The 26,581-nt window shown below is 42.2% G+C and overlaps 2 protein-coding genes across 2 annotated transcripts; both read left to right on the plus strand.

Moving 5' to 3' along the window:
• Positions 1 to 406: 406 nt before the first annotated feature.
• Positions 407 to 3,870, plus strand: RPL34 (ribosomal protein L34). Its single transcript, XM_053941459.1, has 5 exons — positions 407 to 428; positions 1,002 to 1,075; positions 1,175 to 1,274; positions 2,030 to 2,133; positions 3,744 to 3,870. Exons 2-5 carry the CDS (start codon positions 1,011 to 1,013, stop codon positions 3,826 to 3,828), a joined length of 354 nt encoding a protein of 117 aa, XP_053797434.1. The 5' UTR covers positions 407 to 428; positions 1,002 to 1,010; the 3' UTR covers positions 3,829 to 3,870.
• A 2,760-nt stretch (positions 3,871 to 6,630) lies between these two features.
• OSTC (oligosaccharyltransferase complex non-catalytic subunit) lies at positions 6,631 to 11,233 on the plus strand. The gene is made up of 4 exons (XM_053941388.1): positions 6,631 to 6,989; positions 7,204 to 7,297; positions 8,886 to 9,083; positions 10,200 to 11,233. Exons 1-4 carry the CDS (start codon positions 6,851 to 6,853, stop codon positions 10,216 to 10,218), a joined length of 450 nt encoding a protein of 149 aa, XP_053797363.1. The 5' UTR covers positions 6,631 to 6,850; the 3' UTR covers positions 10,219 to 11,233.
• Positions 11,234 to 26,581: the final 15,348 nt, after the last annotated feature.

The following is a 26,581-nucleotide window of genomic DNA, read 5'->3' on the forward strand; positions in this document are numbered from 1 at the left end:
CGTGGAAAAGCCTGTATGAGTGACTTGTAATTCAGAGCTTAGAACAGCAGGATGGGGAATGGCTTCTGGGCCCACAGCTACGTAATTACATAATGAAGCACAAACCCTTTTCTCCCAGGACAGAAGCCGATATTTTAGTAAAACAGTTTTTCAGAAAAACACACAATAAATAAAACGGCGCCCCCACGGCGCCCATTGCTCCGGCTCCCGACCCTGCCGCCGAGCGGCGCCCCGCCCCGCTTCAGCCGTACAACATGGCGCCATCTTGCACCTCCGTGCCGTACAGCATGGCGCCGCCCGCTCGCCGCCCTGTCTGGTAGACGGACTCCAGCGCGCAGGCGCCGCTATTTCTTCCGGTCTCTAGCGCGCCGCTATTCTAATGTTGGCCCGCGCAGTTCCGCTTTCTCTTCCGGGTCCGGCGGCGCCAGGTATGGCGGTAGGGGACCGAGGGCTGTGGGGGCCCATCCGCCTCCATCCGCGGCCCGGCGGGCGGCGAGCGCGATCCGAGGCCCCGAGGGGCTGTGGGGATGGACCGGCGGCGCTGCTGCTGCCCGCGCGTGGCTGGAGCGGGGGGCAGAGCTGCCCGGCAGAGAAGCCGGGCCTGCCGAGGCCTCCGCGGTGGGGCTCCCGAGTAGGGCCCGCGTCTCCCGGGGCTGCGAATGAAGCTTATGGTGACTATAAAATATGGAGCTGCTAAAGCTTTAAGCAGTCTCTTAGGAGAGCGTGACATCGTCCAGGCAAGACTAGGATGTTTGAACAGTGTTCAAGTTGGTTCGGGTGAATCTTCATTGCGGATCGCATCGTACCCGCTGTCACGCGTTTTGTTGTTCTCTAATATAGTCCAGTTGGCTGTCGCTGATCGGGAAAGGCTTTAGTTTTATTAATATCGAATCGGCATCTGCCGATTCACATCTGGCTGTGTACGGGTGATGCTGTGAGATGTGAACTCCTGTGTGGACATCGAGCTCTTAACTAGTGCCGCTCTGGTTTTGCTTGTTTAGGGGTGAAAGATGGTGCAGCGCCTGACATACCGCCGTAGGTTGTCCTACAACACAGCTTCCAACAAGACCAGACTGTAAGTAAGGCAGTTCGTAAGGAAACTTCTGTTGTAAACTTCTGTTGATGCTTCAGTTTCGATTGTTACGTTAACCGAGTATTTTTCTGCTGTGCTTAGGTCCCGAACACCCGGGAACAGGATTGTTTACCTTTACACCAAGAAAGTGGGAAAGGCCCCCAAGTCAGCATGTGGTATTTGCCCAGGAAGACTTCGTGGTGTAAGTACGATTATGAACACCTAAGGGTGTTTCTCTGCTGCAGCGTTTCTTCAGTACAAAGAGCCTTTCCAAGTATACAATGGGCCTGTTTATTGACCACTTCTTGTTGAAATCACCTTTTCCTTTAAAATATTCAAATCAAATGTTGTAAAGTTTACTGGCAAAATAAGCTTTGGAAGCTCAAACTTTTTTTAATGCTCTTGTTTTGCATTATTATTAAATATAAACGCTTGTTTTAGAAAGTCTGAAATTTTTAAAACTAGACAGGGCAATTCTGTAGCGGATTTAAAAACATGAACTGGACCCATTAGACTTGCAGAAAAAAAGGGTAAGCCAAGTTTAGAAAAGTATCATATTTAGAAAAAAGAAATTAATGTTCTTAAAGTATTTTTCATCAGAATGTTTTCTTAAAGTAATACCATTGCTTTTAACAGTTATGGGAATGCTTGAGTCATGTTGATCTTTGAGCAGTTCCTATCTTTAAAAAAAACAGTCTTTTTTATAACCAAATTTTTAATTACTCTCTTGTTAAACCCCTGTGGTGGAATGAAAAGATCAGCTTAGGAATGCTGAAGATGGCCCATGCAATGAGCTACAACCTCGGTCACTTTTTAGCATCTTGAATAGTAAACTTGAAGTGTTGCTGCTTTTTTTTTTTTTTTTTTTTTAACTATGAAAGTGATGTTGGTTTTTATTTGGCAGATACAAAAAATTGCTGTCCTATGACACATTTATTTATTTTCTGCTGTCTGTAGGTCCGTGCTGTGCGCCCCAAAGTTCTGATGAGGCTGTCAAAAACAAAGAAGCACGTTAGCAGAGCCTACGGTGGCTCCATGTGTGCCAAGTGTGTCCGTGATAGGTAATTTACAGAAGGCCAGCTTTATTCCTGGGATTGCTTTTTACAAAATTTTTACATCTCTCCCAAACTTTGAAGGCTCTTGTCTGACACTGGTGTTGAGAGATGGAGAGTGTGATAAGGGTGGGGCAAATCAAGCAATGATGTGTGTGATTTTGTCTCTTGGATTTGAGGGAGCTCCTGCATGTGGAGCTCCTTTGTGGAGACGTCGTGTTCTTCAGGATTTCTTACTGCACTGTTGCACTGGTACTAAACAGTCAGCTCATGCTGGATTCTTATCTTTTGTATTGACTGCCCATAGTAAAGATTATTCTTTCTGTTGTCCCGTTTTGCCTTCCGCAGATTTAATTAATTTTTTCACTTCATTGTAGTGTTTTGGGATGCACAGCTATTACTTGGTTGTGTGTTAAGCAGCTTTATGTGGTTAAGCTTTAAAATGGCCTTTGCCAGGCCTCACTGAATTCAGTTTTATTGTGTAGCAATTTCATATCCTATGCTTCCTTGTCAAGTCTGAGGAAAAACATGACCTTGAGTGGGTCATCTCTGTGAATGGTAAACAAAGCAGATCTCTGGGGTCAGCAGTCTAATGCCAAGGGGTTTTTTTATCTGTAGTGCTAGCATATTTTTTGTTTGTTTTTGGCATGTCTAAGTTCTACGATAAATTACATGAGGCATCACTGAAGATGAGCAGTTTCAGCTGCAGAGCAATAGCATAACTTTTCTGTGTTGAAAGCCACATTTTTTCTGAGTGTTTTCCCAAACCCTTAATGAGCTTGGTGGGTAGATTTTAGTGCATGAATATGTTTTATTCTGATTGTGCCTAAACCAGGAATTACAGCTGCCTCCTTTCCTGTAATGGTCAGGTTTTCTCTTGCACCTGCTTAGGCATCTTTGACAGATTTGTACTGCAGAAGTAGCCATGTGTACCAGATACTTACAGAAGGTGTTTTAATGTTTAAGGGTAGAAGAGTGTGTGTGACACACTTGTGCTGTTAACTCAGAACCATCAAATAGTCTGTTGGTATGTGAGTGCTGGTGCACAGATCTGTCCCATCTACCTGGTGCCCTGCAGATCTTCCAGAAATAGTCCTATTTGGGCACGACTTGACCTGCTAGGCTTTTCCCTGTTGATGTGCAAGGAGCTTTAATCCTGACAGAGAAAGAATTCCTGGTTTTGATAACTGGATACACGTAGTTTCCTGTAGTTCTAGGAAAAGATCTGACCACGACTCGTCACACCAATTCTGACTTCAACAGAATTAAATTAATTCTCCAGTTAGGAGTTCTGCTTTTTGCCTTTGAAGTTTGTGAGGATGGTAAATTTTCCCATGTTCAGCCATCAAGTATTACTTTGCTTGCCTCCAAGCCACTTACCCTAAATTTGCATGCACTGTAGGCTGCCATCCCCAAACTGCTGCATTCATACAGTGCTACTGTCCCTCTCTTTTGCTGCTGGCAAGAACAGCAGTGGGTTCCCTTTTTATGTAACTGTAGAACTAACACCACACATGCAATGAATGTAGAAGATGGCAAAATTAATTGTAATATATCTTATTTTTGTGTTTTTACTTCAGTAGATAGACACATATCCTAAAGTAGTTTTTCTTTTCCAGGATCAAACGAGCTTTTCTTATTGAGGAGCAGAAGATCGTTGTGAAGGTGTTGAAGGCACAAGCACAGAGCCAGAAGTCAAAGTGAATCTATTTGTAGTTTCAACCCAATAAATGAAATCTCCACTTCTCTTGTGTCCTGTCATTCCATGTGTGACTCAAAGCTGATGGGAGCTGCTGCTTCTCACAAGTTCTACAGTGCAGAGTTGGGTTTTGCTGCAACAGAACCTGTAGGTCAGGATGCTCTGTTCAGTGCTGCCTGCTGACAGGGGAATCAAGCAGCTAGAAGGAAGTCTGGTTAAACAAGACTCCCAGCTCAGGCTCAGTCATGTAGAGGGATTGGAATAACTTTCAGCAGTGCAAGTTTTCTTTCAGCAGCTGTTTATGAAGTTATTGGAGGACTTGTCTCAGAAAAAAAATTAGGACTTTGAAAAAGAAGAGTAAACAAAAGAGGACAGCTAGTATAAGCTGTCTCAGGTAGATTTTTTTAAAAGTTGTATGTGGTATTATTCAGGGTGGAGAGAATAGTTTTAACTTCTCAAACCCAGTGCTGTATCCTCCAGACAGTTGCCTACTGCTACATCTGGATCTCCTAGAAGAAAGCTGCAGCTGTTGTATGCTGTTAGGTCTTCCTGGGTCAGCAGTTACAGGTACGATACCAACAGAGCTCCAGGGCACAGGTAGGACAGACCTTTAAAGGCTTCCTGATTTAGAGTAGCAATTTGGGCATCTGGTATTGAAATTTGAACCAAAGCTAGTTGGTTTATCATCAAGGATGTAATTGTAATGTAAAAAAGTGAACATGGCTTTCCTTCATTCTGTTTCGTAGAGAACTGTAAATATGTCTCTTAATACCGTCCAGGAGTGTTGCAACGCAGTCAGGATAATTCTTGCTTTGCCTGTATGTGCAGTGGTATGCCTCAGCCCCAACTCTGAATTTTGAACTGCTTTTACTATCTGACAGGCATCTATTTTTACCTGGTTTTAAGCAATAACTATTTTTTCAAAAAGTAGTGAGCTCTACCATGAGACTAAGGAAGGAGGAGAAATAATAATTGAGCACAGAGGCTTACTGGGGGCCCTGAGGAGTTCCTAAGGTCACCTATGGAGTCCGCTCAGGCGGTGGCTCAGATGTGTGCACGTCGCTTCTGAGTGCATGCCGCCTTTTTACCCTGCCTAGCTCTGTCAGCTATACAGTCAGCCAAGGGACAGAGACAAGGCTGAGTTGAAAAGCCCTTCTGGTGGCAGTGAGGTGGTGCTTGGGGTGAGGTGCCTGGCAACTCTCAGCTGCCTCCTGGGTGTGACAGCAGGAGGTGGCTCTGGTCCAGGATTTAATACCGTGCATGGTGAAAGGAGTTGTACCTCCCCAAGGATTTCTTCACAGAGTCCCAAGGAGTTAAAATAATTCTCAATATTCTCAAAATGGATAAATGTTATAGCTTGAAGTATGCAAAGCATTTCTCCTTAGCTCAGGTGCAAAGGCTGTAGCTCATTAAAGGAGGTTTTGAGACTAACATTACTACTCTTAACATTTTTGGGTGCTGTTACTATAGTTACTTTACAAGGTTAACATTTCCTTAGCTGTCTTTCTGCTCTAGTACAAACTTTAGTACTTTAACATGCTGGAAAAAAAAAAAAAGCAGCAACTAGGGCAGGCGTGTGTAACCTGCCCCTGATTTGCATTAAAGGCTCTGAGATTAGAGTTTTCCTTCGAGCTTTTGGAGAGGAGTAGAGATGGAGAGAGAATAATTTTGGAATAATGAGGATAAATGTCATAAACATCTGTTGACAGGCACTGTGAGGGAGATTCTTCCAAACAGGAAGGGTAAGACTGAAAACAGCTAGCTATAAATGGCAGGAATGCACCAGAAGACAACAGTTAGGAGAAGTGGTATTGCCACTACAGGCAGAAATCAAAGCAGTCCTTAAGGCAGTGTATCAGTGAAACAGTAATAAGGACCGTCATTATTTTAAAACTGAGCAGTCGACTGCAGTGTAGGAATGGGGCAGACATTTGGGGAAGGCCTGTGCAGTGGGAAGTAGGCTGGGTAGCATGGCGAGGTGGGCGAGTTCAGGGGGCGCGTGTGCTTTGGAGCGAGCTGGAGTGTAACCTGGAGTGAAGAGTTCTTCCCCGCCCCTTTCCTTAGAGAGGCTTCCACTCAAAAGGGGGAGTTTTTCTGACGTGCCGCCTCGGTGCTGCTCTCCAAAGCGAGCTGAGGACAGAGGCAGGAGGGGCCGATGAGGTGTGTGCACACTTACAGGAGCGTGTGAGATGGGCTGTAACACACGGTACCCTGCTTGCTCTCAGCAGCGGCTGGTGGGATGTGCCTTTTCCTGCCTGTCTGTCTGCAGCTGTCGGGGTGACCTGTGGCTGTGGGTCAAGATGGGCACCACATCCCACGGTGCGCCCAAGGGGCATCCCAGCCCCACGCTGCCCTGCAAACAGAGGGCCTGGGGTAAAGTCCTACTACGGAACTTGGTCTGCTCGCCGGGTCTGCATCTCCCCAGCCTGACTGTGCGAACTCACACGCGGGACGTGGCTTTTCCTTCCCCCGCCGGAAAACTGCATCAGTACAGGGGTGTCCAAAGCGTGCTCCTACCCCGTGGCAGGGGCTGCGGCGCCGGTGTTGCCCGTGCTGCGGGCGGTGTCCCGCGAGTGACCGGCGGCCCGGGCCGTGCACCCGGGCACGCGCGGGCCCGGGGCGGCCACGTGGCTGCCCAGCCCGGGGGCGGGGCCTGCGCCCGGCCACGCCCACAGCCACGCCCCCGCCCCGGAGCCAGTACCCAGCGCCGACACGTCAGGGCTGCCGGGTCCTGGCAGGTGAGTAAGACGGATAGACCCTTCGTCGGCGCACTGGCGGCGTTTCTGTGTTTTTATGCAGACAAAAAAAAAAAAAGTCTGAACTGTCATTTAAGCCTGGTCGCAAGTTTCTAGTGCTTTGTTTAGTTTGTCTTTTTAGCAAGTGATCCATTTCCCCCTGTCAGGACGCGGCAGCCCATTTCCGTTTCCGCCTTCGTGTCGGTGGCGGAGAGCGGCCGCGGCGGGAGGGAGCGGACAGCGCCGGGAGGGAGCAGCGGTGCTGCGGCCGCGCCGGGACCGCCCCGCGGCCATGGAGACGCTGTACCGCCTGCCCTTCGCCGTGCTCGAGTGCCCCAACATCAAGCTGAAGCGGCCGAGCTGGGTACACATGCCCTCGGCCATGACCGTGTACGCGCTGGTGGTCGTGTCCTACTTCCTCATCACCGGAGGTGAGGCCGGGGCGGGCGGGCTGAAGGGGAGGCCCCGCTCACGGAGCAGCTCTCTCTCGGTCCCTGGCCCTGGTGGCAGAGCCGCTGCTGACCCCGTGTCCGGGTCCGGACCGCCCGTAAAACACGAACCTCGGGCATCCCCCAGCGGGCCCGCGGTGTCAGGGCCGATCTCGCTGCTGCGAGTCAAAGTGGGTGCTTGCTTTCCTCCCCGCAGGAATTATCTATGACGTGATCGTGGAACCTCCGAGCGTGGGGTCGATGACAGACGAACACGGGCATCAGAGGCCGGTGGCTTTCTTGGCGTACAGGTAGGAGCAGCGCCCTGTTCCCACTAGCGACGTGCTGCAAATGCCTGAGCTCGGGGGAATAAACCCTGTCTTGCCGAGCTGTGCATCTGTTCCTTCCCTTCCTTTCCCTTCTTTCTCTGCAAGGCAGGAGTTGTTTTATATCAGTTCTTGGTTTGCCAACAGCTATTTTTTGTTTTTTACAAAAACCCCACGAAACCAGCATTGAAACCAGCAGAAATCAAACAACTTAGTCCTAAAACTTTTAAAAATTAAAGGTCTTTCTTCTTTAAAAAGAAATTAGTTTGGGCTGCCGGTACTTGTTTTTCTTGCCAGTCAGGTTGAACTTTATACTGGATGCAGATACATTGGATCAATTTTTGTTGCAGAATATGTAATGCTTGGGAAACTTTTGTTTCTTACGCTTTAAACTCTTGTGTACTTGGGACTCTGGTGCAGAACATTGTTACAAATGTGTAACAACAGGGTCTTCCTTGTGCCCTTGGCTTTTATTACTGAAAATGAGCTACAGACTCCTAGTAACAAACAGGTCTAAGGAGAGTTAAGTCTGCTTTTGTAACTGGGGCGGGCGGCGGGTGTGTCTGTGTGTGGAAACATAAATGATTTTTATTAAATACCCAAAAAGTTGGCTGAATCCGTGAGGTCTGTGACATGGTTGATGTGACAGATTTTGACTTGGACTAGATGTGTGTTTCAGACTGGGTTGGATTGTTGCAATGTTGATGAATCAAGTTGCTGCAGGGAGTTGCTAGCACTGTCATCTGTCAGTGTAAACAAGATAAGAGAAGACAAACTTGTTTGTTTCCAGGATATGAGGCAGTAATGATAATCTTTATTTCTGTGTGGGCATCGACCATAGTTTCATCAATGCCAGTTTTATGAGGTTGCTAATTAGGAGGACAGGAAAATGGTTCAGTGACTGTGGGAAGCAGGAGACTTGTGATCCAGGTGCAATATTCCTTCTGCATCTCAGCTTCCTCACTCTCCATTTCTTTCTATTTGTAAGAAGGAAGTCCAGCTGTCTGGGCTGACAGAGAGCCCCAAAGGGCACCCTCAGGCTGCTCCCTGCAATGGATCCATGCAGGCTCAGCAAGCAGGCAGCAGAACATCCTGCAGCATGTGTGCTGGAAGCAGTAGATGTGCTTCATGTGCTGCCATAGTGCTTTGAGAGGAATTTGTCCTGAGAGGACGATTCAGGCAGTCCTGCCTAAACATGGGAATGGAAATAAGGAGGTCGTGGTGCCATGCCTTGGGCCCATCTGTATAACCAGGGACCTCCTTAGGCTAGGTGGTTTTGCAAACCAATGAGCTGGGTGGTAGCTGTTGGTATGCACAAATATGTATAAATCCTCCTGTGTGCTGGACTGGGCACCTTGCAGACTCTTGGTTCTGAACAAAAATTTTGTATTAAAGTCTTGATGTAATTGTATGACATCAGTTTCTTACTGGCTTTAGTTAGAAAGTCAGCCATCAAAGTTAATCATCCTGTGTGTTTGTACAGCTAAAGCATGTTGAGTAGATGGGGTTTGAAATGTAAATAATTTCTTTCATCTTTTTCTGACTCTTTTCACCCTTTTTTTTTCTCCTTTAGAGTAAATGGACAGTACATTATGGAAGGTCTCGCATCAAGCTTCCTCTTCACAATGGGTGGCCTAGGATTCATAATTCTGGATCGATCCAATGCACCAAATATCCCCAAGTTGAATAGGTTTCTTTTGCTCTTTATTGGATTTGTTAGTGTGCTTTTGAGCTTCTTCATGGCCAGAGTTTTCATGAGGATGAAATTACCGTAAGTGATTTAACTATCTTTCAGTCTTTATTCTCTTTTGTGGCTCATGTGTGCTGTGTTAAATTTAAGAGTAACAAAAAATATGGTGATTTTCAGCTTGAATATAAGTTGCTTTTTTCACTGCTTTTTTGGAACAGGCTACCTTGAATGAGGTGGGATGCTTAGGGAGCCAGCTCCCCTAAGATTGTGCTGTAGTTAAAAAAGGGTGACAGTTCCTGGTATGTTAGAAAATCTGATTAGTGAGTCTGACTTGCTCAGTGTACCTTAAAATTCATTGTATCTACTACTGGTCAGGTAAGTAGCTACAAAGTAGGGCTTTGAGGAATATGGAACTGTTAAAAGTCCTGTAGCTTTCAGGCTGTGCAAAATCCAAATACAGGTTTTCCAATTTCCCGCCCCCCCCCTGTATTTTTCAGTCTATCCGTTTAATTTAGAATAGCTGAAACCTGATGTTTAGAGGTACTGGTAGGTAATATTTGGAGTAGCTCCATGAAATGTTGAGTTAATAGTGACAGTCATTCTTCTATCCTTAAATACTTTTTTTGGCCTCGGCAGCATACTTAAAAAAAATTGTTTCATAACACATAAATGATGGGTTCCTTGGCAGCAGGTATCTGGATAGGGACCAACCCTATATTTTCTTTCTTCATTGATGCTATAAGGCTTTTTTTGGTTCACTGAGTTCATGTGTGTCTGTACAACAGTTCTCATTCTGAAATTCATGAAAAGAACAGGCCTTCAGAGAAATGGAAGAGAGACCAGATTTGTGTGAAGTGTCAGAAAAGATCAGGTTGTATGGAATATCTTAACACTTGTAGTTTGTGTAAAGGACAAATAAAGAACATTTCTTAGAGTATAAGAAATTTTGAAGTTTGGGCTTCAAAAATTCCAAACAATTACCAAAGTTGGATTAAGAATAGGCTAATGCATTTTCAGTGTTCATTGAAGAAAATCAACTGAGGAAGGAATGTGTAGTTAAGATGGCCAAATAGTCTTGATCAGCAGAGGCATTTGTAGTCTTAAATTTTGGTTTAAGATTGTCCGTCTCTTGATTTTTGAGGAGTGCTGCCTATGTTTGCTAACTTTTTCTCTGAATTTTAAATTTTCTTTCTGTAGGGGCTACTTGATGGGTTAGTACCTCTTGTGCTGTGTGAAAGTTCCAGCTGAATTTCCTCCTCTTCATGAAGTGATTTAAGAAGAAACTGCAAGAAACAAGTTCCATAGTCACCATCAACAGCAAAGAGACCTGGCCATGAGAAAGAACTAGGGAAAGAGTACTTTCTCTGCAAACAAACTGTCACTACCAGTGGCTGATCTGTACTTTCCAAGCAGTGTTTTATCATTTCTGATGTAGAGCTTTTGAAAAAGAGAAAGTTGTATAGCTGAGTATTTCTTTTATATTTGATCTCAGTGTGAAATAGAGAACCTACCTTTAGCTCTACCTGAAATGAGTATTTGCCATTGACGATTCTTTGTTGCAGGTCTGTCTCCTCTTCCCTGTTTGGGACAATTTTGTATGTCAATCAGAGAAGAAACACTCAAAATATTGATTTTCAAGTTGTAATCAGAAAATTAGTAACTTTGGATGCTTTACAGCCAGAATACAATGTGTCTGAAATTATTGTGAAGGCATCTTTCACCTTGATATTAATGCTCTATGTGAGCAAATCCAGACATGCACTGGGAAGGGCAAACTGTATGAATGTGCATTTTTTTAAAGAAAAAGTGTACAAAAGGAGCCAAATAAAACTTATTTTCTAAAAAATTATTTTAAATTTGTGCAACTTGTAAAGCTTTTTCTTGTTTGCATGGACTGTTCTACATTCAGGTGTGAGGTGCCATACCATGACCATGTAATTTTACCTTTGCTTTTCACTGTTGGATAATGATTTTTTTTTTTTTAGTATCAGGGACAAGAAACCTAATTTTCCATGAATTTGTACTGTATGCAAATAACATGCTGTTATCAGTAGCCAAGAACACTTACTTCAGAAGCTGCTGCTTTTTTATGTGAGGCAAAGTTCCAGTTTAATTTGTCTTAATTTTAAAAGATTGAATGTTGCTGAAATGTTTCATTCAAGTAATCTGTTGCATTTTTGGGGAAGGAAAGATCACTCTCAATCACCATAAATGTCTTTTTTTGCAATCCATATGTGTTTGAAGCACTATTTTTGTCAGTATAATAATATAAAGTAGGAAAGTTATTTATTCCTGTAATTGTGAAGTAAGCATTACTGTTCACATATTTAATCAAATTTCTGACCTAATTGTTAATCATCTGCCCTGAGGATATGTCATTTCCACTGCCACATTCTTACATACAATGTGACACTTTTGCATCTGTTCATCCTACATGTTTGTCATTAAGATTTAAGGTAGTTTAAGCTGTTTTATGAGGCTCATAACTGCAAAATTTCCAGTCTTTTTGACACAATTATTTTTTGGTCACTCTGGTTTTGCCGAGACACATGTTTACCTTCGGGGGGGGAGTATTGATATTATGTAAGTAAATAACTGGATTAAGTGGTCTTTTTAAATACTTTGAGAGGCAAGTCAAACCAGAAAGTCAGTTCACTGACTATAAGCAAGACTTTTCTGGCTCAGTGCTTGTAGTGTGGTTGAGCTTCAGCATCCCAAGTTTGCAGCTGGTTCTAAATGAGCAGGCTCTTGAACAGTGATTTTAATGGCATAGTTTGGTGCCTGTGCTCTGTGAGGTGCCTTTCACTGCAATTGCATGCCAGGTGATGTAACTTGAAACAATAATTGAAGCAGATGTAATTGCCAAGTAGAATATCGTTCTGGGAGAGTAAACTAGGTGAGTCCCTCTGCAATAAATAAGGCTGAAGGAACATCACGTTTTTTTGGTCACAGACTCCCAGATAGGCCTGGTATGATCATCTGCCAACATCCGGCACGGAGAGAGCCAGGACAACAATTGCAGAGCAGAAGATGGACTACCCAGAAATGTGGCACAGGGTAGATGGAGATTGGTTAATTTTGAAAGTTTGGAGGCTTTTATGTCACCTAAAGTAAAATTTCTACTGAGTCAAATAAACTGCAAAGAAGAAGTATTGCAATGTGTTAGATGAATCCCCTTTGCAGTAAAGAAAGGCTGGTATTTTGTCTAATTGTCTGCTGTTCTTTATAGGTAACAGCAGGTGGCCTCTAAAGTAGGGGCTTGGAATAGTAATAGGAATGTTTCAGTGACTGAAAGAAAACTTCCTGTAACTAGTGACAATATCCATCTGTGTTTATTGTTCGTATCTTCAAGGTTCAACTGAACTAGATCGTGGGTGAGAGGTGAAAAACAAGGTAAAGGTAAAACAGAGCTTGCAGGAACACATCTTTCCTGATTAAAACCAGAAGTCTGGCCTACTTCCAAGTGCAACAGAAAGTCAGGCTGAAGTGTAGAGGTCTTGATTTTCTGGCTGTCTTGATGGAGAAAATACTGAATGCGTGGCTTCAGTATTATCTCTGAGAGATGACGCCTAGTCAGGAAGACATATATAACTTGTGTAGCGTTTGAAAGTTAGTATATACATATATGAACCCTTAAATGATTTTATACTTAATCAAGTTAAGTTGCAAAATACATCTAGATGAAAAAGAACAAACATTTTAACTTCTTTTTTGTTTTCCTTCAATGCATTTTCCAGAGTCCTGTATATTGTGGAACAGTAACAGAATCATAGAATCATTTAGGTTGCAAAAGATCTATAAGATCATCAAATCCAACTATCAACTCAGCACTGCCAAGCCCACCACCAAACCATGTCCCTTACTGCCACATCTCCATGTCTTTTAAATACTTTCAGACACAGAAGTGCTGGTAAGTGATGGGAAGTGGCTCAGTGAGCAATTCTACCAGTTGCCTCTGGTGAGGATTCTTGGATGGATCCCATCCAGGCCCATAGATCTGTGTGTGCCCAAGCGCTATAGCAGGTCAGTGACCACTTTCCCTTGGATTATGGGGCCTTCGTTCTGGCCCCCATCCCTGTCTTCCAGCTTAGAGGGCTGGGTACCCACAGAATGACTTGTTATAAGAGACTGAGGCGAAGAAGGCATGAAGTACCTCAGTCTTCTCCTCATCCTTTGTCACTACGTTTCACTTCAGATTCAGTCAAGGGTGGAGATTCTCCGAAGACTCTCTTTTGTTGCTAATGTATGTTTAGTTGTAATTTTCAGTTGTCTTTTATAGCAGTAGCCAGCTTAAGTTCTATGTGGACTTTGACCCTTCTAATTTTCTCCCTGCATGTCCTCTTGACATTTTTGTACTCCTCCTGAGTTGCCACTGCTTCTTGCAAAGGTCGTAAACTGTCCATTTTGTTGTGATTTGCAGCCAAAGCTCTCTGTCCAGTCTGCTTCCTGCTTGTCTTGTCTTTAGGCATATCAGGATGGCCTGCTTCTGCATTTTGACGATTTCCTTCTTGAGGAATGTCAGGCCTTCCTGGACTCCTTTGGGACCCTAAGGGACTCTGCCAGTCTGGGCCATAAGCAGGCCAGTCTGCCCTCTGGAAGTCCAGTATAGCAGTTCCACTGACCCTGCTCCTTACTTCTCCAAGAACTGACACATATTTGGAAGGTTTGTGTCACTGAAATAATTTGTGGGAGAAGGAAGATGAGTCAACCATTTTGAAGAAATATGCATAAATATACATTCTTAATATATTAATTAGGAAGCACTATGTGTTTGACTTCTTAAGAGTTACAGTCTTATAACCTGAGAAAACCCTAAATTTCTTCTGCTGCCTTCAATACAGGGAGCCAGTGTGCCTATGGGAAAGACAGCAATTCTCATTCTTTTTCCTGACACACATGGAAATCCTGCACGCAATGGAAACTGTTTTCCTACAGCATAGCAATGTCTGTGATAGTGTAATTGGTAATTGGTTTGTGAATATGATTATTGTATTTTTCATACATCTTTATGATTTTCCCAAAAAGGGTTACAGTAATAACTGGCCTATTTTCAAAATTTCTAATTGCTACTTCTCAGCACTGCAGTTTCTTTAGAATATATTTCTTCCAGAACATGGTAAAAGAGGATTGAAATGATTAGAAGAAATTAATTGGAACAGTTACAGTAGAAATCTCAGAAGAATGTTTTGTAATACTTTGCAGTCAAATTAAGGTTTTTCAGCTATACTAATGTTAGGAGAACTCTGGAGAGATCTGGGTTTTAGTGACAACAAAAAATATAACTAATGAATCGAACTCTTTTCAAAGAGTAGTGTTTCACAGGAAGTGGCTAGTAGGAATATGGGAGTTACTAGGTGATTTGGTTTCTTTGGTAAAAACTATTCGTGCTGGTGTCCTTTTTGTTTGACATGGATACCTGTCAGCCAAGAGCTGGACTGAGACCATGAGCTCATTTTAGAGCAACAGCTGTGGCACTGTAATGGGAGTCAAGCATGTCTGACTTCCACGGTGTTTTAATTAGAGATGCAGATGCAGGGCACTGCATTCTGCTGTCCAGTATCTTGAGTCCATAAGGCAATTTGCTGAGCTCCTGTTTGCTGATATCAGTTTAGTTACTAATGTTCTTCAGGCATAAGATGGAGTATGCATCATGTAGCTATCCCATATGGGTTCTATAAATGTCAAAGCTCTTAGACCATTCTACCTGCAGGCTGGAAGAAATAGTATTTATCTCTGAGTAAATCAGATCAATATGGTATGATCTGCTGCCTAATGCTTGTGAAAGAGTGACATTTGTAATTTCCTTCTCTTTTTGGTATCAGTTTTCACTACAGACATCAGTGTGGATGTGGGGACTGGTTTCCCTTTGTTGTTGGTGGTAATTTTATGTTTTAGCTGGAAACAAGGAAAGAAAAAGTCTGAAAGAACTCAGGCTGGTTGTGTTATTCTAAAATAAACTGTGAAAATTAAACTTTTTCTCCATTACTTAGTAGACAGCTTAAATAATTTCAGAACTTTTAGGTATTTCTGACATATCCTGGATGATAGATGATACGTTTACTACATTCAGCTTTCCAGTGTATTATCTGTCTTTAAATGCAGATGGAGACTATGAGGAAGGGAGAATATTAAAAAATAAGCATAACTGCAGTTGGAAGAAGAAGTTTTGGGGTGTGGAGGAAGCATTTTAAACACCTGGAATAAAATGGCAAAAAGATGAGCAGCCAACTTGGATTTTGAAAGAGTAGGTCATATGAAGAAAAAGGCATATGTGAGAGTTATGGGCCTCATGGAGCGAAGAAAATCAGATGTTTGGGCTGTAGATTTTGATACTGTCTTGCATGTTTTGGAAACTTGGCTTAGCTAAAACAGCTATAAGCTGAATTCCAAAGTACTTTGAGAAGCATTTTCAGAGAGTGTTTACTGATTAGTTGATGTCCTTATATAAAAGTGGAAAGATATCTTATTTTTTAGGTCTGTCCTGTGGCTAGTTTTGTTCAACACCCACTGACCTGTATTGAATAGAGTGTGCTGACTAAATAAGCAGACGTCATAAAACTCAAAGACTTCTGGGAGGGCAGAATTAGGATGCATAGTGATCCCAACAAATCAACGAGTGGTCTAAAAAACTAGGCTGGTTTATTCTTTCTGGGAACAAGTGCAAAGTATCAATGCTACTCAAGGAAAATAGCTGACAAAATGCGGGATGTGAGTAAGTCCTCAGGTTCTGCTGCACCATAAGCTGAAGAGAAGAGCAGATTGCCTTTTGTGCAGCAAAACAACATCACACGAAGATACTGGCAAAACTTTTAACTTCCAAGTACGGGAGGCATAAAATTAAGCATGAAAAGGAACTGAGCAATCTTGTTTCTGCATCAGTAGTAGATAGAACTTCAATAGCATCAAGGACGAGTTGGGGTAATAGTAGAAGAATCTTTATAAGGGTAAAATAGTTTACCACTGGACTAGATAGTCTGTGTTAGTGACAGCATTTCTGCTGAAGAAACAGAACAGGCTTGGCAAACAGGCTTGCCTGTTAAAATTTGTAAGTACCATTGGCTTGTTTTGGGATGAGTGACTGGTGTCTTGAGGTGTCTTTCAGCAGCTGCCCCTCTTAATATTCCATAGCTGAGAACAAAACTTTTGACCTTCCAAACACCAAGGCTCTGTGTCTTTAAAAATAATTGTTGAAGGTCTTTGTAAATAGCTAAATCTGTCCTTAAAAAATATCCCTGCAGTGCAGTTGTAGGACAGAATCCTGCTGGCCTTGGTTCAGTCTGAAAAATCAAGTGGTAATATGAGCTAGATATGACAGCAGAAAATAGTTCCATTAACTGCCTACTGCCAGAATAGAAAAAAAGGAATTAGCTGTTGGGGTAAGGAAAGTAGAAGTGTATGGAGGAATGTTTAAGGCCTTTTTCTTTTCAAATTTTCATCTTAGTCCTTCACCTAAAATGTGTTATAATTAGACAGCTGTCAGTATAGCTGTTGTATTAGCACAGGGCAATGAGTGGGAGGAAGGAGCCTGTGATATTTCTAGGAAGTATTTTGCTGATGGAGCTTTTTCTCTGTTTTTCCCCTCTTTGAGCTGGAACAGCAGCAAGATACTGATATGTTTCTCAATTACACGGACTTCTCCAGACACCTCCTTTCAGCAACTGTGCTTCACTGACCTGTGGAATTTAACTTCTTTTGTGTTTTCCCCAAGTGTGTCTACCTCTCTCTGCTACAGCTGGTTGTTAAACCAGCTCTGAATGCTATGTTTCATCTCCTTTTGCTTGCCTGATGCCGGTCTGAGCTTATTCAAGGTCTTTATCCGATTGTCTTTCAGCAGCTGCCTTCCCTTGTTTCTTTGCTGTCATTCCAGACTTCTGAGTTTCAGGATAACAGTGTTGGTTTTGAATGCTGTCTTTCTAACTGCTGTGGTATTTCTACCTTCAAAGGTTATTATTTATCAGTCTCCTCAGCTTTTCCACTTCCTTATTCCTCCTCACTGGTACTTTCTCTTTTATCACACTGAAATCCATCACTTAGCCCCACCAGCCACTTGGCTGTCTTGAGCCTTGCTCCTCTTAGTATTCCTACCTCTGTTCCTTCTACTCTGACTACAGGTCCTTCAATTTTCCCTGCTGGCCATTGTTTGATCTACTTTACCCTACACTGACTCCACACTTCATTAGCTCCTGCTATCTGTGGCAAAGCTTAACCTCCTGGCTTCTCCCCTGCTTTCAGCCTCTCTCATCCTCTGGTTGTTTCTTTGTCTGTTCCAGTTGTCTCTTAGCTGTCTCATATCTTTGTCTTTATTGTTCTACACTCTACACCATCTGTCGTGCTGCTGCCTGCATGACTCATCTTGAAAACAATAAAAATCCTACTGCATTCCCAATCATTACACTAGGGAGCCAAAGAAGGCACGCCAAAATCTACATCAACAGCAGTCAAGCCAGGATCCCCATGGAATTCAGGTACATAATTTCTGTTTAAATCAGTATAATTTAACTGCCAAATACATCTGAGAATCCTGCCAAAGCTTCATCACAACTCTAAGGAAAAGAGGCAATTGTTTCCTGGGGCTGGATTTAAAAACACCTCTGCAGGGATGACCTACAGGTTCTTAAGTTTCTTAGCAAGTAACATAAAAAAATTTTTTTCTGCACATACAGTTACTGAGTGTTTTATGAGCATAGACAACACATGGTCTGTACACAATAGAACAAACTAAGAAAAATCTGTCACAAATATCAAGATTCATATACATAGTAGACAAGACAATAAATATGAAAGGTCATAAACTGAGGGAAATGGAACATTCCATCAGACTTTCTTTAAAGGTACACAAGGCACATAATGCTTAAAACCACTGCTAAATAACAAAATTATTAACAAACTATATTTGAATTATAGTTTGGTTTCATAGCCTAAGGAGGAATAATTTCAGATGTATGTGAAAGTTTTTTTCCTCCAGTGTTTTAAAAGGCAGCAGACACACAGTTACCAGAAATATTTTTTAGTCTCATCTAACACCTAGGAAAACCTAGGCTACACTTCACTGAGATCAATGGAGACAGACCTGTGCAAAGAGAAATAATGCTTGTAGTATATTGGATGTATCTAAGGATTGTGTTTAACCACTGCTTGTTTAATAGACCGAACCAGCCTAATTTTACCTGCTTTGCATGGCAGTACAAGGTACTGCCTTTCTGCACCTACATTTGGAAAATAAATGACTTTTACTTAAACACTCTCAATAATATCTGAAGCTGACTAAGGAAATTCCTTCCATGATTAGTACTTCCAGCATTGTCATTAGCTACTACTCAATCTTTTTCAACCTTGACATCTTTAAATTTTACCTTTCTGCAGTTCCAATCCCCTGTTAAGCTGTTGGTTCCCCACTGGATGGCAGTCCCTGCAACGTTATTCGTCCTGGGAAGGAAAGTCCAGTTTTAAAGCAGCGAACTGAAATCTCAAACTGCTTTGTAGATGAATATGCACACAAAATGTTACAGCTGTGAGTATATTTGCATTCTTTTTTCTTTTTGCTACAGTATAAGTGTGTGAAGGATTTTTCTATATGTGTCTTTCAGTCAAATTAATTTTCCAATTGAGACTTCAGGGCTTAAAACCGTGCAAGAGTGTAACACTTCTGTGTATCAATCCAGCCAAAAATTTCAAAGCATTTTACACAGACTAGGTCAATTAAAAAGTCAATGCATGTCTGTGTGTGTATATACACGTGGACTTTATAAATAGCTCATAAAAGGGAAAAAAATCTGGAGTTTTAAAGTCATATGAATTACACAGAACTACAGTACTTACCTAGAAAGATAAAAAAATAAGGCTTCAGCGTTTTGATTGAACATCCGCAGTACATCTGATGGTGGGGATGGAATTCAACAGCGAAAAGGAACAGATTATTTAAGATACAGTAGGTATGCAGATCAGAACCACATAGTACTGAAATTATGACTGATGTTTTTAAATTAGAAGTCAAGCCTAGATTGTAGAGATAGAGAAAACCATGTGGACTTTGCCAGGATTTCTGTGTATATGGTTTTAGAAAAATTCCTACCAAAACCTGGGGCTCTCTATGCTGGCATCTGTCTGGAAGCAACAGGTGAAAAAGTATTGATACAGCCCCCATAAAATACTTCAATCTCTAAGATGCATTTCCCTAGGTGGAAAGGTTTTCACCCTAGTTTATTTTAAGGCAATAAGAGTCTACTGTTTCACTTGGATAGAAATTTCTATAACAGCTTATTACAAATAAGTCCTGTAGAGGTCTCTTCAAAAGTGAAAGGGGTATAAATGAAAATAGAAAGAAGAATGTTTGCTTATCAGCGCCTGTAGAAAAGACCTCTTTCAACACCCTGAGCATTTCAAAGCACTGCTGTCACACAGGTGGCTGGTTTTGTGCATCTTTTAGAGGTGTCATGTTGAGATGCTAAAGTGACTAGCTTAAAGTTATGTAGCAGCTTAATCACTGTGCTAGGAATAAAATTAAGATCTATTTGTCAGTTCTGCATCGTACTAACAGGACTAGGGACTGTCAGCAGCAAGCATTCACTGAAGATTTTACAATTTTTTTTTTTTATTTTAGATAATTTCAGGGTAACAATGGCTTTTTAAATGCCTTTGTCGAAGGACACTTTCTGTAGAAAAAAAAAATTGCGGCAACATTTTATTGAAAGTTTAAGCACAGTATGTCCTGCTTACTGGTTTGTTGGCAAGCTTTGTCTCTTCTGTTTCCTGAAATGTAGACAGCGAGATCATTCCTTCACCCTCCTTCACAGCACATATATTACTGAAATGGTTACTCCCAGATCTCTCCAATTAGTTCATTGTGCTAAACTTTCTCCCTTGATAAATTTTGGAAGGAGCTCTGTCAGATTTTCACTTCTGTTAGCTTTTTTGCTTGTGCCCCATATACTTCTGCTGAAATATCATGTTACTCTTTTCCAAGCACCCCTAGCTTTAAAACTGCTTCTGATCCCGTGGTACCTTCAAACTTAGAGGACTGGAGTCTAGCTCTGGTGCTCAGACCAGCCCGATGGTGCCCCTCCATCTCCCCCTGTTGCCCACCAGTTTGCAAATTGCCCAAGGGCAATTTGTAAACTTCTTGGGACAAGGGCAGCCTCTGTTTCTGCCACACCTTGTCCAAGTTAAGAACTCCTCGTCATTTTGGTTACACCCATAGTAGATTTTGCATTAATTAAATTTTATCACGCAAAACCCTATCACCAAATTCCTAACCAACTGTACTTTCTGTCTGACTGAGTTTTCAGATTACTTTCTTTCTAAAGCTGTCTTTGCCACTTTTCCACAGTTTTCCATATCCAGCTTTCCTTTCCTTTTCCTCCACCCTCCTCCCCAGTTTTCTGCTTGCAGGGAAATGCTGGTGCCCTCATTAGTGTGGCCCGTTTCTTTGCATTTCCGAGGCTTTTATTCAAACCCCAGGCCAGCAACTTTCTCCCTGTTTATTCTGAGCTTTTCTGTGCCTGGGAGCGTGCCCTGACACACCCTCCACTCCTGCCCAATCCTTTTCCATGCTGACGCAATGTGTTTTTTGGTCTGCTGCCTGTCCTGAGATAACCTTATTCGCTATCCCCACGTAGTCACATCCTCTCCCTTAGGAAGAGAGCGCTCTCCTCAGCTGGACAGATCTTGCTGTAATAACGCGCAGACCATGGGTAGATAATAAAGCATGTTACTTTTTATTGTACTTCAAGCTGACACCAAGGGCAGAGGCAAGCTCTGCAGAGAGTAGGGCAAACAGCCACATGGCAATGAAGCTACAGCAGCTCCAGTGCAGCCAGACTCGTGTGTATTCTTTCTGAGTGACTGTCCCAGCAGAAGTGGTGAGGAGAAGGAAAAATTCTAGGAATTTAATGATTTAGTACTTAATTGTAGGGGAGGCAGGATATTCAGTTATTGTTGATTTTCTTCACTTCCTATGCTGAGAAAAATGTGTGTAAATAAAAAACGTCCCACAGGGTTAGAAAGACCAATCATCAACTGAGGATAAACTTGGAGTACAGCCCAAAGCTTTGTTCTTGACTGAGATAGAAACTACTTTATGGTGTGGGTACACATGAGTCCAGGGTTTTGGTTTGGACATCTGTAAAGACAGTCATGGCCCAGCTGTGACTGGTATCCAGAAATATATCACAGGGGCACCATGTTTAGAGATGTCACTTAAGGCTTTTCTCTTGCATGGACAAGTGTCAATAGATTTCCCCAGTGCACACAGTGGAACCACATTTGTTCTCTGAATAGGTGGTGATCTTTGAGTTCTGTGTTGCCCTAATTCATTCAGAACAAATTGTAACTGCCTGAAAAGTCTCCTGTATTCTCTTGTGCTCATTTATGGAATGGACTTGCACATAGATTAAGTATCAGTGGACAAAAGGAGGTTGCTGTAACTTGTACCTACTTCACCATAACATGACTTGAAAAGATTTTATTAAAGACTTTTTGTAACTGACACTCCCTCGCCCTGTACATACTTACCTGTTTTGTACTGGGGACTTGGATGGGACTTATTCTAGGCAGCTTTGTGATATGTCTGAACTGCAGGAAACATCCTTGGGTCCTAAGGATCACTCTGGGTTCCCACACAAGCTTTAAGCCCCATGCTAATTGCCCTCCACACAACCTCTGACAGTGGCGGCCTGTGATGATTCCCATTTCACATCTGTATTTTCTTACTGATTACAGAGTATTCTTTTTGAGGTTACCATTATTAAAAATACATGGTCATTGCTTGTTCTGTGGCAATGCTTAGAGGACTAAGCAAGCCCCCATTGGATTTCACTGCTTTGGTTATGCAAACCCTGGGATGGCATTGATGAGTTCACAGGAGGCAAGATTTTATATCTCTGTAGATAGGGAGGCAAGAGAAGTCTGGTGATTAGAGAGCTCTTCCTCTAGAGGTACTACCTGCTCCATGCCTCCAATCTGAAGGACTTGCATACAGCATGGAGTTGGAACTTTTTGGTACCTGCCAGAAGGTTGTTTCTGACACATTTCTGGAAGCATTTTCACCATACATTTGACATGTTTTCTTATATCCTTGGAAAGAGTCTGCTAAGTTTTAATTCTTACCTGGTTTTACTTTTTGGGAGGACTTCTCCTTTGCTGATTTTCAGATGGATCCTCATTGCTTTACATTTTATTTAGATACATTGTCCTCTAGGGGCACGTGGAAAAAATCCCTGGTGGGAATTGTCTCTGGGTGGATGGGCTGAGGGTATTTATGTCTGTGAAAGCAAGATATTTTGCAGCCTGTGGACACGGACTTCTTTTAAAGCCAAACAGTCTGAGAAACATAATTGCATTATATTATTTGATGACTTTTGACTTTTCTTATTAATGCAGTACTTTTTTTGATGATGAAAAGAAAGACATGGGAAGTGTGCTATCTTGGTCAAAGATCTGTCATATGATTTCAATTCACCATAGAGTGACCACCAGGATAGCAGCGGATGTGGGTTGTTTTGAATAGCTTCTGTATATATGTCATATATCTATGTGACTGCTGGTATTGTAAGTGCAAAGGGTTAATGTAGTCCCACCAGGATTAGAGATGTGCAGGAAGGCAGACTATACTTAACCTTATTACTGAAATGTTTAGTCAGCCAGTTCTGGCACTAAAACGTATTTTTTTCCTGAGTTGAAAAGAGGACGTCCAGTACAGGGTAAAAGCAGAACTATACAGCTTCATGAGCAGCAGAGTCTGCTGACTGGCTGAATCCATCTTATCTGCTGTAACTAAGAGAGAAGAGAAGAGAATGATAAAACCTCAGGGGAAGGGCAGGAGGAGACACAGATATTTGCGTCCTACTCCTTAAAAAGGAAGTTCTTCGCCGCAAGGGAACTCCATAACTAGAGGAGATGCTTGAAGAGAAGTGTGCCTTGCATTGCTGTGGAAGATGCAAAAGACACTGAGGAGGGTTTAGGCAGCTGAGCTGGAGTCCTGCGCTCGTGTTTCAGATGCACAGAGCAGCAAGGGTAGGTATGTCTCAGGTGGTGCAGAGCTACAAGGTGGATGCTGACATGAATTATCCACATGCCACAAGACGAGGCCATGCAGGGATGCTTGCAGGAGTGCTGGAAGCAGCACAGCTGCGTCAGCTCGGTGCCATAGAGATATAAAAGCTTGTTTAGTATTGGGTGTGAATGTTCACTGTACTGTGCTGCTTCAAGAACTGAAAATTAGTCACGTGGTGATACCTAGATCTTAGTTGTGCTCTGTAGCATAGCCTGTCTGTTTCATTTGATCTGTGAGTAAAGCAGCTGAGGTTGAGAATTTCCTTTGACAAATCAATTGTAAGGGAGTAGGAAGGTGGAGTTTTAGCAAGAACATCTGTGGACTGTGATGGAATCCTGGAAAGTTGTGCCTTAAGGTCTTGAGGAGCCTGACGGGGGAAAGAAAGAACATCATTGCTGGAGTCTGGAGAATAGTTTCAGACTAGACGCAGCATCCCTGAATGAAGTCTTCCCAGCTAGAGCAGTAGGAAACAAAATTGAGGTCTAATATCAAAATATGCTGACTGTTTGCAGAATGATCTCTGCCAGTGTTGTAATAATTTTCTTGTATTTTTTTTTTATAAGCATCATTTAGTTGTTGTTGTCTCCTTGCCCTGTTTTAAATTTTACAAGAGAACTTAGACCCTTTTGTAGATTCCTATTGATGCTAATAAAAATCAACAGCACATCAGTGAAATCCTGACCAAATACAAGTTTTCCCTGCAACACCATTCATTTCCAGATTTATCCAAGAAATTCATTCTTTCCTTCTTTTATTGTATAAAAATACGTGTTCAGTTGCTTGCAGTTAGCAGCATGACAGTAATAGTCCATTAAAAGAAGGATAGGGACTTTGGAGATGAGCTCAGGAAACTCTTGCTGCTCATCAGGGACTGGGGGCAGTGATCATGAGGGAAGCTGATGAGAGCTCTGGCAGAACAGGTGTGATGGGGAAATGTGGAGTTAGACAGGGAGGGATAAATAGGAGGAGGGGAGGAAAGGCAGCTGTATCCTGAGATTTGTAGGTGGTGACAAGAAAACTGTATTTGCTGTGCCAGTAGATAGTGAGCAAGCGGGACATCTGTCATCTTTACTTTTCAGCCCTATGGAAAATACTGTTAGAGCTTCAAAGTCATATTGCCTTTTCAGAATGAAATTATCAAGTACCATGTTTCAGGGAGGATCATTGTCTACCTTAATCCCATGCATGATCTTTGCCTTTTGGCCCTGGTTTGTTAATTCGCTCAGCTGTTTTGTGCACACTTATCAGACATGTAAGAGCCAGGCCAGTATTTCTCATCATTATCAAGGATGATACTTTGAGCTCTAAAGCAGCCACATACATGGGTAAAAGTCTTGCAATTTGTGCTATTTATTAGCTACTGTTTTCCAGAGCATGAAAATCAGTGAAGATTTATAAGCCTATTGTAAATAGGAAAAGACAGACTTTTAACTGAGGAGGACAGCAATGGCAATGAAATATGCATTATGAAACCATGAGTGTATTCCTTTATCACAGAACACTGTTGGGAAATGCATTAACTGTTAACCACCAGTTAACTGGCAGGTCAGGCAGGCAAACCAAATGTAAAGGTCTATTACCTCTTACAGCAACCCTAGGAATGACAGCTCAGCTGGGAAGGCAGCATAATTCAACAGGACCTTATCACTGTGCTTCCCCTGCTGCCATTTTGTAGTGATTTGGCAAAGACCATCGTTTGGTCACTGGAAATGCTGGAATGATCAGCAGTACTCTCAGGAACACTTAATCAAAGCCAATGAGTCTTCTCTATGGATAAACTCTTTGATGTGCACCCATATAAAAAAATCCCATTTGCTATAAAATATGGCTATGAAATGTAGAGAAAATAGTTGTATTTCAAGTGACCACTGACAGGTTATGGCTTTATGAAAAAGAGCTTTGAATCCTTGGAGAAGGAATGAATTTTAAAAGAGGGTGATTTTAATGATTAAAAGTAAAGAATTTTGCTTGGGAAAACTATTAACAATTCATTAAAATACCTGAAAGGCAAAATATGTTGGTTTTGCTTTTTAGTAAGTTATGTGTAAGAGTTTTCAAATTTAGCATTGCCTTGAAAATAATTAAATGTATTTTGGAGGTAGAGGGAAAGCAAATTATGGAGATATGTGCTAGAAGGAATCTGAGTCTTGTCCACTGAGCTTTCCAGAACTGTCAGAATCTGGGGGTGATGTACGAGACCTGAAAAAGTGGCAAGATACAAGTATTTCTAGTCATATCAGAAAAGGCTCTACTCTTGGCAAATAGTAAAAGAGAAGTTTCAGAAAATGTTTGAGTCAACCAGGCTAAGAGAGTGCTGCTTTTTTTAGTGTGATTCTGCAGTTTTCTGAATCCTCAGTGAGTTGTTCAAACCATAAGAGGAGAAAACTAAACCATGAAAAAAGAGTGATTTTCTGCCAGCTAAGCTTCCTGACATGGTTCTCCATTGCATCAGATGGGTGCCCCTCCTGGCCAAGGGGTAAGGGTGGGAAGACACAGCCAGGGGTCTGAGGAGGAGGAATCATTGTTTTGAGCAACAACTAACCATTCATTAAGGCAGTGCTTTACAGTATGGCCAAGCCAAAATTTACTCAAGTGCTGTGCAAATTGGAGGTTCAAAATAATGGGGTTTATCTTGTTGATAGAACATTTCTGATTTTTTTCTGAGTATTGTGCTCACCTCTGTGAGTTATAGCATATGAAAAAGAACACAACATTTTATATTTCAGATTAGGATCGTCACAGAAAATTGAAATAGGAAATAAAACGTTTCTGAAGTGAAATGAGTGAGATATGGAGACATGAATTCAGATGCACATCAAAAATCAGGAGAAAGGGTGCAAATCTGTTGTTTTACTTTTAGATAGGCTGAAGGATTTTAAATCAATTAAAAACCCAGTGTTTTACTAAAAAAATAGCAGCAACTGTCCAGTTTCCACCAACATATTTTTTTTATTCTGTGAACCAGGCCACCAAATACTGATGGTCAGTGCTTTGGTTCCAGATTTAGCTTTTAGTTGGCACACAGCTAAAACTCCCAGGGAGTTTTGGTGGTCACCTTCCAGATGGAAATGACAAAATAACTCAGCCATCCTGCCATTTATCATATCATTCCTTCTTTGGACATCTTTTTGGGGTCAGGTGTCTATGTGGAATGATGTACAGTGGCATAGTAATTGGGAAATTGCCTTTTTCTTGTTAAGTGATGATTCCACAAGTGGCTTGATCTGTCTTTACTAGGTAAAATAAGAAGTTCACTAAGTATTTTGCCTAAATAAAGACTGGAGAAAGGTGCCCAGACAGTGAATTCAGTCCCCACACCACCTGTGGATCAGTCAGCCAAAGGCTAACTGGTAATTCCCTTCACAGCCCCATGTGTATCCGGGGTAATTTCAGAAACATCTAACACCATCCTAGCCTAACAGGAGCCCAACTTTGCTGCTCTGTGAATTCAGGTAAGCCATGGTCCTTTCCTGTTTCTGTTGGGAAGTTCACCAGGCATGTCATGAAAGGGTATTGGTGTAACCCAACC

This window comes from Vidua chalybeata, chromosome 4 (genome assembly GCF_026979565.1).
Source record: "Vidua chalybeata isolate OUT-0048 chromosome 4, bVidCha1 merged haplotype, whole genome shotgun sequence".
NCBI lineage: Eukaryota > Metazoa > Chordata > Aves > Passeriformes > Viduidae > Vidua > Vidua chalybeata.